The 18,114-nt window shown below is 48.2% G+C and overlaps 1 protein-coding gene across 1 annotated transcript in view; it reads left to right on the plus strand.

The window, feature by feature from the left end:
* Positions 1-5,803: 5,803 nt before the first annotated feature.
* Positions 5,804-18,114, plus strand: part of CACNA2D4 (calcium voltage-gated channel auxiliary subunit alpha2delta 4) — a 128,541-nt gene continuing 116,230 nt past the window's right edge. The window contains exons 1-6 of the mRNA XM_090275173.1: positions 5,804-5,967; positions 9,280-9,361; positions 11,026-11,142; positions 13,778-13,837; positions 15,118-15,280; positions 15,667-15,798. Coding sequence (XP_090131299.1) covers positions 5,804-5,967; positions 9,280-9,361; positions 11,026-11,142; positions 13,778-13,837; positions 15,118-15,280; positions 15,667-15,798 — 718 coding nt within the window. The remainder of the gene's footprint in view (positions 5,968-9,279; positions 9,362-11,025; positions 11,143-13,777; positions 13,838-15,117; positions 15,281-15,666; positions 15,799-18,114) is intronic.

Raw genomic sequence — 18,114 nt, forward strand, 5'->3', positions numbered from 1 at the left:
CTACATTTACATCTTATTGGTTCCATTTCTCTGTGGAACCCTGACTAACTCAGGGAGAGGCAGCCACCTGAAGAGGAGCAGTGCTCTTGGTGGAGAGATGGCACCAGCCAGAGCTGATCTTGCTTTCTTTCCAGGCTCCTGCCAGGGCCCACTGTTGACTCAGTTCAATGGAAGCCATAGGGCACAGGACTCGGCAGAGGTGGTCTGGACACATGGAGCAGGGGTCAATGGGCAAAGCCCAGCTCGGAGGGGCAAACAGAAGACATCCAGAGTAAGCAGTAGGAACGATATTGCCACAGTCCAGGGAATAAACCATGGTATCTCGGCCAGGGGTGTGGCAGTGGTTTGGGGAGGAATGGTTAGATCTGGGTGTATTTGTAAGTCAGAGCGGGCAGGATTTGCCGATGGCCTGGATGCTGCAGGCGTGAGGAAGAGGAGGCACAAGTGACTCCCAGGGCTTTGGCCTGAGCAACTAGACCAAGTTGCCATTGACTAAAACAGTTTTCTTTGGCTTCTACAAAAATTTCTTTTGAAAAAAAGGATTCAGTTGCTAAATAAAAGTTTATAAAATTCCTTCCATAATATTTTACATTTTGTCAACAAAATATATCTACATTGCCCCATCTGATCTTCATTATCCCCTGAAGTAGGTGGGAGAGGTATCGGACAACCAGTGGGAAAAAGCTAGACCTGGGCACCATGCCTGGAATACATGGTGGTGTGTGCTTGTACATATTAGTGGCATGAACAAAGGAAACATAACATGGAGCCCTGAGGAGTCTGACTTATACTTTGTTGTAGAATTAAGCCTGGAACTCTGGTTTGTTCCCTTTGTCTGTCCTGCTGTCACTCAGACAGGCAGAGCTCAGAGATGAGTGCACTCCAGCCTAGCTCTTGAGGAGCTAGGGACGCAGTACCTGTGGGCCATCAGTCAGAAACAGAGCAAAGGTGGTGGAGGGAGGGAGAGGGCATGAGGAGGGAGCAGGACAGGAGGTAGAGAGGGCAGAAGGGAGGCTGGGAAAGGGGATGGTGGAAGAGGGGACCAGAGGAATGGGGAGGGCAGTAGGGGGACCAGGAGAAGGGGGAGGGCAGGAGGAGGGTGCATGTGTACTTCTCACCAAGCTTCTCCCTGAATGGTAGAGCTAGGGGACATTCTCACGGACCAAACTCTCTGAGCAATAGATAAGGACGTGACCTTGTGGTCTGTGCGTGAAGGAACTTAGCTTAGATACTAGACTCTTTTATATCTTTTTCATCCCTGTTCCTTTTTCTTCCCATCTCCCACCCCCCATCCCACAAATCATCTAGGTATAATCTAACTTTCCCTAAGATCCACCTCTTGCCATTCCTTTCTCTGCCCTTACCCAAACCTTCCCACCTTTGCCATCCTCCCATATTCCCAACACTGCTACCCTCACTATGGCAGTTTTTAAACATGTCTGCAAATTTTGACACTCCTTCCATTAAGAGGAAGGGCCTGCTTCCCCTCCTTTTGAGTCCAGGCCAAATTGGAGGCTGGCTAATCAATGAAATACAGCCAAGGTGATGCTCTGTGACTTCCACACAGATCATAAAAGGCACTTGTTTCCTCTATATTCTCTTGGGATTCTACCATCCTGTGAGGAAGCCCAAGCAGCCCAGTGGAGGAAAATGGGGTCTCCCAGCCTCAGCCCAGCAAGGTCCTAGCCCACAGCCAGCACGAACCTGCTGGCCATGTGAGTACCATCCTGGGAGCGAGTCCTCTGGCTGCCTTGGCTGACACCGCCTGGAATGGCGAGGGGCCTTGCTTGCTGGGCCCTGCCCAAAACACACACTCATCAACAAACTAAATAACTGCTTTTATTTTAAGTCACTAAGTATAGCTTAGTATGCAGTAACAGATACTGATATTCTCAGCATTCCACAAAAGGTATGTATGCCGTAACATGCCCGCAGTTTCCTACTTTTGTTCCTTGTACTATCTGTCCCTTATAATTATCCCTTCAATAGTCTTCAGTTGTTGAACTCCTATTCATTATTTAAAGCCTAATTCAAATGTCTCTTTCACTGTGAAGCCTTCACTGAAATGCCCTCCCCCCTTTCTCCCACTAATGGAAAAAAATAATTGTCCCCTCCATTCTGCTGCCAAATCCCTCCCATTACATCACAGCACTTGACTTGCTTTAGCTGAGTGGTTTTTGCTTTGTTTTGTTTTGTTTTTTTAGATAAGCCCCCCAGGACAGACTTTAAGTACTTCTCTCAAGCATCATATCCAACCTTCATTCCCACTGTAGGCACCACATCTCCAGTACCTGGTGAGAGACCGATACACCAAGAAGACTCCCTAGGAAAGTGGGTCAGGTTAGATTACACGGGAGGGATTCCAGATGAAACACTGACCAAGAGAAAGTTGAGATACTGTTTCTCTCAGAGCCCTTAAAAAATAAAGCCACAATATAGACTCACTCCTAACTGGCAGGAATGATAAGCCATTCTGGCCTACAACTAAGTGATGAGCCATTGAAGTTCTGAATTTCAAAGGTGTCTCTTAAGAATTGATAACACCCTTAGCTCTGGGCTCTGTTCCCACACTTCATTTTATTTCTGCTAAGAAATTCCTTCTCTGAAGGTATTTGGCTTTAAAGTCCTCCCCCACCCCCTGCCTCCCTAGAGTTTCACAGTATACAGCAGTACAAGGGGCTACTGTCTTAGGAGGCTATAATTAATTAGCCAGGCCAACAATGCATACGTAGCATGTACAGCATAATATATATATTAGAGTTACTTAAAAGGTACTTTTCTCTGTAAAACTGGTTAGGGCATACTTGTAAGGTGCAATAACATGGTAGGTGTTGTTCAAGAGAAAACCACAGGCCCAAAACAGAGTCACTTGCGCTAAAGCCATGACTCTGAACCTAGGCTTAATAATTGACCTAACCACGGTTTCAACCTTCACCAGGAATGTAATCTTAGTCAGAAATTTTTTAGCCTATGCCGTAACGGACGGTGATATTAATATGCAGTGACAGACACTGATGAGATGGTCTGTCACCACGTGGGCCATGTCTATCCCCAAAGGAGGCTGAGGTAACCTGCCTGATAAGACCCCTGCCTTTCCCTGAGGGGAGGTAACCTTGCCTAAAAACAATTCTTTCTTTTCTCTCACTAATAACTTTCTGGTCCCACCCAGAGTCTGCCTATAAAAACCTTCTCTTTTGTACAACCCCTCAGAGATAGGATGTTCCCCAATTCATGAATCATTTAATAAAACCAATCAGATCTTCAAGTTTACTTGATTGAATTTTTGTTCCTTAGCAGTCTTTGAAAAAACATAATATTACTTTACTCACCATTATAATATCAGTATTTTTCTTTTCTTTTTTAAAAATATTTTATTTATTTACTTTCAGAAAGAGGGAAATGGAGGGAGAAAGAGAGGGAGAGACACATCAGTGTATGAGAGATATACATTGATCGGTTGCCTCTCACACACCCTCAACTGGGGACCTGGCCTACAACCCAGGCATGTGCCCTGACTGGGAATCGAACCAGCTACCTTTCAATTTGCAGGCTGGCACTCAATCCACTGAGCTGAACCAGCGGGCAGTATTTTTCTTTACAAGTGCTTTGAGGGCTTCCCAAGCAGATTAGGAGCTGGGTGGGACCCAGGCCACCACCGCGTCTGGGAAATGGGTATAATGAGCATGGATATAGCTTCCTAAGTAGCTGCCATGTTTAACACCTTAGGGTAGGTCAGCAACTGTGATGAGCAGGCACTACAGTGAGGCCCAGGGGCCAGGTTCTGGGGGGTCGGGAGCTTGCATAACTTGGAGGTGGTCATCTATAAAAGAAAAAGAATACAAATTACAAATATAAAAATAGATATAAAGTAAATATTTACTTAAAATGGAAAAAAATCACCCTAAAATAAAAAGTTTAAGAAGTTGATGAATACCACGAAAATTACAAAACCTAGAAAAAGTACACACTCTTTTTATTCATTAATTGCCCCACATACCTCTGTAGTACTTTCTAAATTTGGTATGATTTGTAACCTTGAAAAATATACAAAATCCCTCTGAAATGAAGGCATTCATTGGAACAATTCAAATACACTTAAACATTGCTGCCACGTTGTATTGAGCCACATAATTGTGTAACCAGATGCCTCTGATACCACAACATTGACTTCTTGATGAATATGTGTAGGAGTTCTGTCACTAGAACAGTCGCTTCTTCAGACATTTCCCTGCGTCGGTGGCAGTTTTGCGTGCCATTTTGCTGGAACCAGCAGATTTTGTCAGGACGAGATGCATCCGACAGACTAAGAAGCACTCTGACACATGAAATGCGTAAACTGTGATGTCACCCATGGTGCTCATGTGGTACTGGTACCAGTTTGGACCCATAAACAAGAATTTTCATCCAATTCCATTTTGTGTAATTCCCATTGGAAGAGAAGACAATGTGTGTGGCATGTTCATAATTACACACATTCAATATTGCCTGCTTTCCTAACAGGAGAGAACAGTTTGGCCAGACCTTGATGAGAACCAAATCCTCTGCTGGCAATTTCATTTGTTTGATCTTTGGAAGACTCTTCCAGACTAGCTTCTGGCTCAGGGTATTTCAAACCCTGTTTTTCCTTCCCTCCCACATACTCCCAGTGGGGGGCGCTGTAGAACGTTCGCACAGTAATGAAGCCATGTTGCAGCAGAATGTCCTGATGCAGGGCCAGTCAGCACTGTGGGTGATAAGTGTTTCTACACCAGGATGGCTGGAGATAGCTTGTCTACACAAAGGAGTAACTTAGCTACATATATAAATATATCCCACTAAGCCCAAATTAAATACTTCCCCAACTCATTGTCCCCTTAGCTGGATCCCCAAAATGCACACAGCCACTAAACATCACCCAACTGAGGCAAAATCAGACAGAGAAGAGCTGGAATGGAAAGAGACAGAGGTCTTAACCAGTTGAGGTCAATCTTCCTTTTGCATATATTAGGAACACGCTGCTGAGCAGGGAGGGATCCTGAAGCTTCACTGGCTTCCTCTCAAATGTGCCCCTAGACTGGAACCAGGAGCAGGTGCAATGTGGGGAGGGTATGGGGACCCTGGGATGTTGACATTACCTCTGACCTAGCCAAAGTCAGCAGGTCTGGAGACATGAGCCAGAGTTAGGCTCTCAGCTCTGTCCCCAAGCCTCCCTGTGCCTCAAAAGCCCCTGGAAACAGGGACGGATGACACAGACCTTCCAGGATCACTGAGAGGTTTAAAGAGAGGATTTGCTATATCCCTTGGTAAATCGCAGCTCTGGGCAAACGTCACCTGGCGTCCTAGGCCAATGTCACTGTGTCCTCCTCCCTTTGGGTCCAGAAGGACCGCCTCTTTAAAGTGGGAGAGTATGCTCTGACCCTGGGCTGGGCAAGCCTCATCTTCTGAAATCAGAGTAATCCTGCTGAGGTCCCTCCTGCCACCCCCTCCTCCCTGCTGTCAGCCAGGGGATTAGAGAAGAGGCCAGTGAATTAATGAGTTCATTTTGTCACAGTCTCCCCTGCCACAGTCACCCCTCTCCTGGAAGCCTGCTAGTCAGGTAAGGCAGCTCCTCTGTCTCTGTTTTCTGTGGGACACAGAGAGAAGCCCCTTCTCGCACCAGGCCTTGCAGCCAAGACTGGACTGCAAGCCAGGAACGCCAGGCTTGCCATGACCCAAAAAACAGAAGGCTTGGAGGGATCCCAACGGTCTAAGTAACAGGCAGGCAGAGCCCACCGTCTGAGGCTGCTCTCTCCTCTCCATCCTCCCTGACCCCAGCAGGAGCAGCATGTCTGGACCTCCCAGGTTGTCCCCAGACCCCAGCTGCCCCTCCCGCAGGACGCCCTGCTGCCTGCGGCCCCCCTCATGGAAGACTGCAGTCATCCTGAATCTGCTTCTGTCCAGCACCACCCTGTCCACCACGTCGGGGCAGGCCAAGATTCCTCTGGAAACGTAAGCATCCAATTCAGCCCCCACCCCATAAGACCCTTTTACCCTTTCCTCCTTTCCTTCCCCCTGGCAGACCTCAATCCTCTGCCCTGCCCACCTCCGATCTCCCTCCAGGCTCTCCCCTTGGGGCTTAGACTGGCCACTCATCCTTTCTTGCTGTGAAGACCTTTTCTTCACCCTCCGTTCTTCCATTCGAGAGTCCCACCTGCCCCTCCCCAGCCACCTAATGGTTTTAGGCAGGCCGGATCATCGATCATCAGTGCTCACTCTCCTCACTGGGATGGCAAGCCGCATCTGGAGCACCTACAGGGCAATGCTCATTCCAGGATAATCACTGCCGTGAGGTGACTGGGAGCCGGAGCTGTTTTAGCTCAAAATGATCATTGCGGCCCCCCATGGGTTTGTTAGGAAATTCGTTTTAACATTCTGAAAGATACACCAGTCTTAAATCAACAAAAGGGCTCATGCAACCCATAACTAGGTCAAACCAGACTTTGATGGTCTCGGTTTCCCCTTTCTATGCTTTTCTGCCTCCTTCCTGGCCCTGATTCTACACCCTGTCATGAAGACCAGGTATGGGTCATTTACACTTTGGTATAAATTTAAATTACTGTGCAAACCCTCTGGGAGAATTTATTTTTAGTCCTTGGCTCTGGTGGTTCTATTAAAGAAATTCCAATAAATGTGCCCTAGCCTAAATACAGGGGATTACCTGCTCAGGTCATATCTAAGTCCAACCACTCGAATGCAGCATGAGAGTCAGGCTACCAGAGCCAGCTGTCAATCTCATGCCTTAACAGAAGTGGGTCCAGGGGCCAGAGCAACACATTTTTGTTGAGCTCTGTTGATCGGTGAATTTGAGCAGCACTGTTTCCATCTGGTTGTATGACTTCCAGTTTTCATATACCTGGCATGGTGTTAGATGCTTTACAAAGACACCTTTAGTCCACACACCAGTTCAGTGAGGTGGGTAACAGTATCCCTATTCTGCAGTTGAGGTAATTTCCCAAGTTTATGTAGCCAGTAAATGAAAGTGCTAGAAATTGAATGCAAGTCAGCCTGAGCTGAGTGTCACTGTTACACCCACTGCAGCCTGTAAAACTATCTATTGTTGAGGAAGACACTGAGAATAATTTTCATCCCCAGAATAGTCACCAACTAATAGTAGAAAGCAAACTCTAAGAATAGGCTGAGTGCCAAGTCAAGATGGCTATAATCTAGGTCTTGACTGAGGAGAATTGCAGTAGACCATGACACAGAAATCAGAGAGTCACTGAGGGTAAGGGCCCCCAAATGCACCCACATCTGCCCCCATCTACTCCCTTGGAGCCAGGCCTCCACCCAGGACCTCACCCCCTCCTCTCTTCTACTGGATCCTTTTCAGTCTTTCCCACCCCCAAAGACCCCACATTTCTCTCCTGTGAAGCTACACCATCCCTCCCACTCAGCCCTCAGCCTCCAATGCCTGCCCTGGCTTCTACTGCCCTCCAAAATCTGTTCCCACTCAGGTCATCAAAGACCCTCATTGCCCAATTCAGTACGCATTTCTGGACTTAGCTCCCTGGACTCTTGTTTAAGACACTAGCCTCTCCCTTTCCCTTGAGTCTCAATGCCTCAACTTTCATAATACTGTGCTCTCCTGGGTCTCCTTGGGCCACCTGTTACCTCCCTGTCTTTCTCAAGTGTCCCTTTTCCTCTGCCTGCCCCTGAGATTGTTGGAGTTTCCCAGGGCCTGTCTACTCAGCTCCTCTCATTTAACACACGCAGTCCTTGAGAGAGCCCATCTACTCAGAATTTCCACTGTCGTCCCCATGCTAATGACTCTCAGCCCTGACTTTACGTGTTAGACTCATGTATCCATTGCCTATGGACAGCTCTTCCAGAACATCATGAAAGGTCTTAAATTCAAGTTTGTGTCTTTCAAGATACAGAGTGATTGGTGCTTTCTAGGGTCAGAAAACACACAACTTGCCCGATGTCACTCCACAACTCGGCCCTGCAACGGAAGCATCACATTCTACGTATCCCGAGCTGCACGCATTGCCTTCCACTCTCCCCAACTTGCTTCCAAGATCTTCCTGATATTCTTAATTTTATTTAATAATATCACCATCAGCTCAACTACCTAAGCTAGAAACCTGGACATCATCTTTGTTTCCCTCAAGCTCTTCCAAATTTGTCACACTAAGCTCTCCCAAGCTTTTCACACTGAACAGATCCTACCTCCCCCAGGAAGCCTTCCCTCACCACCACCCCCCTCCCCAGGTTTCGCTGGTGCCCCTTCAGACATCTATTATGCTATCTGCATATAAAAGCACAGCCTTATAATGGAAGGTTTTACAAAGGTGAAGACTGAGATGTGGCTCCAGGACTATGCACAAGGCCTAGCATGTAGGAAAGTAATAAATATTGATTGGCTGATTGAATAATTGTTGATTTCGAAATGATCATGTGGGCAAACTCCATTTGCTCCATCCAGAGAGGCTCAGACACAGCCTGTGCCTACCCCCATGACCCCCCAGCCTGTATAGAGGGTGAGCTCTCGATGTCCTTCTGGGAACGGACAAGAGGCCGGGATTTCTCCCTAGGCTGCCTGCATCAGGGGTGAGCGGTGGCCTCTCCTGCCCTGACTACCTGGCCTGCCCTCAACAGAAGCAGAAGCAGGTCAAAGCCTTCTCCTCTGCCCCTGTGCTTCATGCTCCCTCTGAGGTTTCAAAAGAGGGTGCAGCAGCCTACAGTGACTTTGAGCAGGGAACACTGGAGAGGGAAGGACTCACTGAGAAGCTGTCACTGTGCTCAGGCAGGTCCTGTGTCTGTCCTCGGGGTCCTCTCTGCCTTTCCCTGGGCCTGTCCACCCTACTACCCACCCCCCACTTTCTCCATTCTCCACCTATAGACCATAGCCTTCAAGAGCTTGCAGTCAGGGTTTGGTCTGGCTCATCTGCCGCTGCCCCCCACCCCTCAGCAGGAGATCCAGCCAAGGGTATTTAGCACACTCAGTGCTGTTGCTGAGCACCCAGTGGGTCCCTGGAGTCTCCTGCTCTGGCCGAGAGGGGCAGAAATTCTTTGTGTGTGTTTTTCTGTGTGTATTCCATTGTGTATGTGTTTGTAGGTGTACCTGAGTGTATGTGCATTGGTGTGTGGATCTCTATGTATCATGTGTGTCTCTATTTGTTTGTGCATGTGTGCATCAGAGGATATCTATGTGTATAGACAATTGTTTTGTATGTGCACATGCATCTATATGTGTGTCTCCATGTATGTGCATTGGTGTGTGTACATGTATATACACATGTAACCTTCATGGCCTGGCAGGGTGAAGCTGTGGGCAGACACCTTTGGCGGGGAGCTGTATGACACCGTGACCAAATACTCGGGCTCTCTCTTGCTGCAGAAGGTCAGTAACCCGGGGACTTGAAGGTCATAGGGCAGTTAGCCAGGAGAGGGGCGGGAACCTTGAATCCCTGAATGACCGTGCTATGAGGGGACTTAGAGATCACCTAATCCAATCCCCTCATTATCAGATGGGAAACTGAGGCACGGGGAGGGGAACAATTTGCCCAAGTCACAGAGCAAGTCAATAGGGTGGTCAAGAGTATAGAGGCAGCTCAGATCCCTGGGAGCGGAGGTTAAGATGAAACAGACGGACAAGAGGTTTATTGGGGGAGGAGCTGTGATGTGCAAAGGGCTGAGGTAGCAGGAGTGAGCAGACTGAGATGCAGACCTGGCACATGTGAAAGAGGACAGGGAGAAGAAGAAGGGATGATGGGGCCTCAGCCGACCATCTGAAAGTCCCGCAGGAGCTGCTTGGGCAGTACGAGCAGGTAAGCCCATCTGTGACCTCTGCAGGGAAGCTTCCATATGTCCACACATGGTCCCGAGCAGAGGTCTGAGCCGGTGCCTGGCTCCTGGGTAGGATGCCGGGCCCGATGGAAAAGACAATGCACCAGCTACCCCTACCCTATTGATTCATTGCTTTAGCACAGGTTGACACCTAGCCTATCCTCTTACTAGGTAATAAACAACCTGATTTTCCTCTGATATTTATAACTCCCAGACCAGTTTTAAGAATAGCTTGCCATTCTCAATCATTACCATTTGCTAAGAGCTTTATATTCAGGATTTAACTCTCATCAGAACTTCATTTTCTAATTGATGCCAAAAGCACCTCTCAGGCTTTTATGCCTGCATATGATCACCATGCAGCCCCTTCCTGTCCCCCCTTCCCCACAGCCCACAGGAGGAACCAGGGTGGGCCCCCACTCAGGCCACTGTAACAAAGAGAACTCAGACCAACTTCCCACTCACACCGCACTCCTGCTCTGCAAAGCAGTATGCATTCAGTGTTCTCATTTGTGCCCTCTAACCCCAGGTGAGAAAGATAGAGCAAAATTATATGGCTGTTTTGGGTAAAAACATTCTCTAAGTCTATGCATCCTAGAACATTCTCTAAGTCATGCCAATGTCACATCTTGCAGATAAGGAAACTAAGGACTTGGCCTAAGGTCACATGGCCAATAGGTTGCCAGACTGCCTCATTAGACTTGGTGATACACACACTCAACTCGGAGAGTAAATCTGAATCCGGCTCTCTGAGTTTGCCCAGGCTCCTGGCAGTTTGTCAGGTGGGGTCGATACCCATCGCTGCTGAGCTTGGTCTGGACACAGTGTACACCATGGGGCACAGGGGCAAGATGAACTGATGCTAAAGGGGGCATCGCAGTCCATGTGAGCAGCACCAGGAGGCCTCAGAGTCCCAGCTGTGTGACCTTAGTCAAGCCTGTTGATCTCTCTGAGCCCCAGTCTACTCCCTCCTAAGGATATTAACTGAATCTGTCCAGAACCCCTGGAACAGAGAGGACATTAAGTAAGAGGCAGCTGTGGTCATTAGTGGGGGAGATTCTGTGAGGAGGAGAGGGCCTGTCCTTGCCTCCGGTTGAGTAGACAAGGCCTCAAGGTGTGAATGCGCTAGTTGAGAGGATGGAGGCCACCTGTAATCAGGTACCAAACACCCTGGTGCCAGATGACAGGTGCCCGTCTCTCCCACGTTTCCCCTAACAGAAATACAAGGATGTGGAGCCCAGTCTGAGGATTCAGGAGGTTGATGGCTTGGAGCTGGTGAGGAAGTTCTCAGAGGACATGGAGACCATGCTACGCAGGAAAGTGGAGGCTGTCAAGGTGCTCCAGGCCCTATGATCTGTGGGGGGATCTTCCCCAGCCCCGTCACACCAAAAGGACCCTCACTGATGTCATTGCCCTGCATCCTCTCCCCCACATCATCCTTTTCCTACTTCACAGGCATCTACCTTGTATCCCCATTAGCCGAAAGGTTCCTTGTAAAGGATGAAATGATAGGAAGCAAGGGGAGAGGAGCGGGCTGGGATTGCAGCTTGGCCTTAGAAAACAGAGTCTAATGCAACAGGACCAACGTGCAGTGTCAGGAGTGGCCCTGCATCATGACGTTACAGTCAGTGACTGTGCAGAGCAAATCGAAATGAGGACTGAGGAGTCACCTGCTGAATGAACAGATGGGTGGATGGGTGGATAGATGGTGGATGGGTGGGCAGTGGATGGGTGCGAGTATAGAGGGATGGACAGCATATAAAGTAAAGCCCCCCCCTCCCCTTTTTTCCTTCCCCTAGTTATCCCCCCACCCTTTCCCCTCCTGCCACACAGACCCACCCTTCATGGCACACAAGGGCTCTGAGGACTTCCCAGACAGCATGGGTGCTTGTAGGGATGGGCTTCCTACTCAGGACTTTCCATCATGGCAGAGCCACCAAGCCTGGCTTGGCCTGGTCAAAACAGAATGTATCACTTCCCTGGCATGAAGTGCCTACCAGGATGCTATGGGGACCTGGGTGGTTGGGAAGACTTTGTTCTTGCTCCACCCAGCCAGAAATCTGGCCATCCAAGACCAATGTTGTCCCCCCAAAAAATTAACTTGGAGAGCCAGGGAAGAGCAGTCATCTGTTGGAGGGGAGGCTGAGGCCAGCGCTGAAGGCGGGAAGTGTGGGGAATGGCAGCTGAAGCCTGGCCAGCCTGCCTGCCTGTCTCCCACCACCTCCCCTGTCAAAAGTCTGAGAGGAATTGTTGGGGTCATCTTTCCCATACAACAACGTGGAGTCGCTTTTGTCCAGGCTTAGGGGCAAGGGATCTTAGCATCAAGAACCACTGGGGACTGGAGAGCCAGTCCTTGGCCATAGCAGGGGGACACTGACCTCCTACGCAACTAGCACAGCAGTACCGCCCACCTCCTTCAATCGGCAATGCTGTGGAAACCGCCTCCCTGGGTGGAGCACAGACAGTGCAATGCAGGAACGCACACTGCAGGGCCGGTCCTCGAGGTGCCAGAGCACAGCAGTCCTGGCCCACCCCCAGAGGCCTGGCTCCGGGCTCCCGGGGGCTCAAGCTGGGCTGTGTCAATCAAACCAGCACTTGTTCTGCAGACCTTCTCCAAGTGCCAGTCCCTGCTCCCTGCTCGAGTCCGTGGGAGGCCACAGCCATGGACCCTTCTATGGAAATACCCACAGGAACATTTTCTGCAAAGCAACACTAAAATAACCTTAGCCCTGTGGAATTTCTTCATCACATCCTAGGAGCGAGGGGTTGGGAGCATAGAAGTTAAGGATCTTTCCACCCAACTTATAGTTATATAAATAGAGACCCAGAGAGGCTTAGTGGCTTACCCCTGACAAAGCCAGAATAGGACCTCAGGTCTGCTCCTCTTTTTTCCCCAGATTTATTGAGGTATAATTGACAATAAAAATTGTGTATATTTATATTCGGCAGCTGAAAGGTGGAAACAACCCAATGTCCATCAACTGATGAATGGATAAATGAAACATGAGATATCCATAAAATGGAATATTATTCAGCGATGAAAAAGAATGAAGTTCTCTTACATGTTAAAACACAAATGAACCTTGAAAACATTATGCTCAGTGAAACACTCCAGAATAAAAAGGTCATATACCATATGGTTCCATTTACGTGAAATTTCCAGAATAGGAAAATCCATTGACAGAAAGCAGATTGGTGTTGCCAGGAGCCAGGGAGAGAGGGGAATGTGAGTGATGGCTTAGTGGGTACAGGGTTTCTCTTTGGGGGTCATGAAAAGTTCAGGAACTAGATAGCGATAATTGCATGATATTGTGAATGGTCCTAATGCCTCTGGATTGCACACTAACATGTATATACATATACACACATTTAAATAGACTATTTTTAGAGCAGTTTTAGCAAAATTTTGAGGGAAGTACAAAGAGTTCCACTATAAGCCCTGCCCCCACAAACACACAACTTCCCAAACTATCAACAGCCCCCACCAGAGTGGTACATTGGTACGGCAGGTGAACTACATGGACACATCATTATCACCCAAAATCCATAGTTTACAGTAGGGTTCACTTGATGTTGTACATTCTGAGGGTTTTGACACATATCAACCATTAGAGATCACACAGAATAGTTTCACTGCCCTAAAAATCCCGTTTTCCACTTATTCATCCCTCCTTCCCCACTAACCCTGGGCAACCACTGATCTTTTTACTGTCTCCACAGCTTTACCTTTTCCACAATGTCATGCACTGGAATCAGGCACTATGCAGCCTCTTCAGACTGGCTTATTTCACTTGGAAATATGCATTTACCTTTTGGCTAGTGTGACCAGTGCTGCTGTGAACATTTATGAACAAGCTGTTGTTTGAGTCCCTGTTTTCAGTTCTCTTGGGTATATTTTTAGGAGTGGAATTAAGGACGCACTTGCCTCCTTTGGCCCATTGATTCTCCCCTTTGTGTCCCTGTCCCTCAGAATCTGGTAGAGGCTGCCGAGGAGGCTGACCTGAACCATGAATTCAACGAATCTCTGGTGGTGAGTCCTCCTGCTCCTAGAGCTCCCAGGGAGGGACAGTGTCACAGGAGGACAGGATATGGAGAGTAGGGGGAGGAGCATCCAGCACTCTCTTTTAATGAGCTCAGTATTTGTATGAACCTACGATGATTTGATTCTGAAATGCTCCAGAGTCTTTTGAGAAGGGATTTATGGACCAGATAGGCGAGACAGCACCCAAACCCTGGCAATCCACCCTTCCACGGACAGTTACCACTCAACGCCACATGCTGGCCTCAGCTCAGGTAAAGTCAAGAAGCTCATAGACCACCTAACTCTAGCATAAGGCCTATAATATGTCCACACAAATGGCCAAGTATTCCCACAATGCAGAAATGAAGAGGAGATGCTCAGAAATTCTCACAAACAGGGTGGCCTCCCAGTTGGCCCATGCTGAGGGGGATTTGAGCAGTTAAGGGCATGAAGAAGGGGTTTCTAAGATGAGAAAAAAAATAATAAACACACAAGGCTGAAGAAATTGCCAGTGGTCAGCTCTATATGTCCAGGGGATGGTGAAGCAGAAAGTGACCATGGTAAAGGTAGAATGCTGGCCTTTATTCAGCCTGAAAGGCATATATTGAAGGCTTTGAGCTCAGGAGGGACAGAGTCAGATTCGTGGCAGCACTGTTGTGACATGGGCAGGACACGGGGGGCGGACAGGAGTTGGAGACTGAAGGAGCTCTTTAAGTCTGAACCACTGGGGTGGAGAAAGAGGGTCTGATTATGGTTCCTAGGTGGTAATCCAAGCAGATCCAACATTGTATGTAGAGCAGAGAGCAGACTGCTGGCTCCTCAGGGGACACAGGGACACAGGAACCATGCTATTAAAGAGAGAAGCCTCACCTCCCAGGGCCCCATCATCTGGGTCCCTCAGAGTCCTCCTGCACTGAAGAAGCTGGTGGTGCTGCCAAGTCTGGCTCTGTCTCTCTGTCTCTCCTGGAATCTGTCTGCCTGTCTCTGTCTCCCTCTCTGGCTATGTCTACACATGATAAACAAAGTGGAGAACTGAGCAATAATCCAGACAATTTATATCAAAACCCCATCAAATCAACCATCTGCTCCAATTATCTGGACGTGTATTTGCCCCAAATCCTGTGGGTCATTGCCTGAACCCCCACAGGTGGAGCGTGTGTGTGGACAGCCAGTCTAACTGATGTCTCTCCCATCTGAGTCCTCTGATTGCATTGTTTCTCTTCCTCTCGTTCACTGGGCGGGTCCCTGTGCCCACGCTGTCTCTGTCTGGACATTCCCCTCCGCCCTAGTTTGACTATTACAACTCAGTCCTGATCAACGAGAGGGATGCGAATGGCAAGTACGTAGAGCTGGGGGCTGAGTTTGTCCTCGAGTCCAACGCACACTTCAGCAACCTGATGGTGAACACGTCCCTCAGTAGTGTGCAGCTGCCCACCAACGTGTACAACAAAGGTAGTCCCCGCCCCATGGCCTGGCATGGTTGTTGGGTGGTACTGGTGGAGGTTAATGATTTACCCCCCTTTTCCTGAGAAGCCCTTGAGGATGTAAACTGACTGACTCTCCAAGCTCCCTGACTAAGGATGGAAAATCCTTCCTCAGGAGCCTGGGCTGGGAGAGAGCTCTGCACTCCTGGCTCAGTGGGTGTGAGTGTGGCTCTGCGAGTGACATGTAGAGGAAAGTTATGAACCACATCACTACAGGCTGTGTGTACCTGCATGTGTGTGCGTGCATATGTGCATGTGCATGTGCTAGCGGGTGTGTTCAGTGGGTGAAGAATTGATCACTGTTGCTCCTAACTTAGTGTCCCCTGAAATTCCTTCTACAATCTTATCCTTTAGACCCAGATATTTTAAATGGAGTCTACATGTCTGAAGCCTTGAATCCTGTTTTTGTGAAGAACTTCCAGAGAGACCCAACACTGACCTGGCAATATTTTGGCAGCTCAACTGGATTCTTTAGGATCTATCCAGGTAAGGACATGGGAGGCAGCTCCAAGATCCTCTGGGCTTTTTCTTTAGGAATAAGGCAATAGGGGTGTTGAAGATGGACCCTGGCACTCAGACCCTGGTAAATGGCGTTGGCCCTGCTGTCCACAGGCACCTCCAACCCACACTTTGACGGTCTCCACAGCACGGCATGCACGTTTTCAACAATGAACTATTGAATGAGTGAGTGAATGAGTGAATGAATGGATGAATGAAACACCATGGTAACCAGCCAATAAATGCCCACATCGAACTCTTGTCTTATGAAAAGCATTGTGGAAGATGCAAAGGAGAATAAAAACAAGTCTTGACCTTAGGAAGTTTATGTCGTAATTGGAGAAAGGGAGCATACTTACTCACTTAACATATCCAACATCAACGCAGATATGTCGTCACAGATCGCTGTGTGATTAGTGGCCAACCTAACAGGTAGGATGGGGAAAGCTCCCTTGTCTACCAATAAAAATAAGAAACAAAAATCTACCACAAAATTTGCAAAAATTCTACCTTTTTAACTTCCCATTTAAAACAATTCACCTCCATATTTTACTCCAACCCACTTTAATATTTTAGCACACTATCAAAAGTCTTGACATTGCCCTGTTTTCCTGAGACAGAACATCAGAAAGGTCCTAAAGGACCCTCCTGTGTGCCCAGACTAGAAAACCAATTTCTCTCTAGGAGTGCAGAGGGACCTTGGAGCTCACAAGTCCTCCATTAGCCTGCTCCTCCCTGTTTCTCTGCCCAAACCCACAACTATGCACTGGTTCTTTTGTCCTCTGGAGCCTCAGTAAACAAGTTTATCTCTCTTTGTTTGGGACTCTCTAATCTTTCTGGACTTGTATGTCTATTTCCTTCGCCAAATTAGGGGAGTTTTCCTTCATTATTTTTTCAAACAGATTTCCAATTTCTTGCTCTTTCTCTTCTCCTTCTGGCACCCCTATGATGCAAATGTTGGACTTCTTGGAGTTGTCCCAGAGGTTGCTTGTACTATTCTTGTGTTTTCTTAAATTATTTTTTCTTCTTTTTGTTCTGATTGGTTATTTTTTGCTTCCTTATGTTTCAGATCATTGATTTGGTTCCAGCTTCATCCAGTCTACTGTTGTTTCCATGTAAATTGTTCTTTATTCCAGTTAGTGTATCCTTTTCTGACTCGATCTTTTTTATGCTGTTGAGGTCCTCACTAAGTTCCTTGAGCACTCTTATAACCAGTGTATTGAACTCTGCATCTGACAGATTGCTTATCTCCATTTTGTTTAGCCCTTTTTCTGGAGTTTTGACCTGTTCTTTCATTTGGGCCATGTTTCTTTGTCTCCTCATTTTGGCAGCCTCCCTGTGTTTGTTTCCATGAATTAGGTAGAACTGCTTTGACTCTCTGTCTTGATACCGTGGCCTAATGTCGTAGGTGTCCTGTGGGGTCCAGTGGCACAGCCTCCCCTATCACCCAAGCTGGGTACTCATGGTGTGTCCTTTGTGTGAGCTGAGCACACCCTCCTCTTGTAGCTGAGCCTTGGTTGCTGTTGGCAGATCAATATTTATCCAGGCCAGTCAGCTGCAAGGATTGGCTGTAACCACTTGCCACCAACCTCCGCCCTCCATGGAGGATCAGATGTGTAGGGGCAGGATTTGGTCTGTAGATGCCCACTGGGGCGCTGACCCTGGGGTTTTCTGGGTGTGCAGGCCTAGGTCACCCCCACCTGTGTTTTGCCCGGGGCCACCCTGCCTGAGCTATAAAGCAATCTGACATGGCTGATACTTGTGCTGGTCTTGGAGATTCCCAGACAAAGCCAAGATATGAATCTAGGCTGGCTGCTGCTACTGCCAGGTCTGGGGATTACTGAGGCCAGCTGTTGCTTTTTAGAGAGAATTTGGGAAGTTGTGAAGCATGAACCAAGACCAGCCATTCATATGGAAAAGCAGCTTGGGCTGGCCAGTAAGTTGAGTAGGACAGAGTCTCTGGGGATCTCCAAGGTGGGTCAAACAGTATTAGCCAGGTTGATGGAGTCTCAGATATGGCACTGGCTTGCCAGATCTGTTGTGGGGGGGGGGGGTGGTTAGAAAAGGGACAATAGCCTCTGCTCGCCCTGAAGCCAGACACTTCAGTTCCTCCTTTTATGCCACTGGTGCCTTATAAGCTGCTACCCCAGTGCTGGAGCTCAGAGGGAGGGAGTCTGAGTAGGTGAGTCCATGTGTGGATTCTTTAAGAAGAACTGCTTGGGGCTCCAGCAGTTTATTCCACTGACTCAAGCTCCACTAGTTTTTGCAACCAGAAGTTGTGGGGACTTATCTTCTTGGCACTGG

The sequence above is a fragment of the Furipterus horrens genome, unplaced genomic scaffold, assembly GCF_987537825.1.
Source record: "Furipterus horrens unplaced genomic scaffold, mFurHor1.1.pri manual_scaffold_4, whole genome shotgun sequence".
NCBI lineage: Eukaryota > Metazoa > Chordata > Mammalia > Chiroptera > Furipteridae > Furipterus > Furipterus horrens.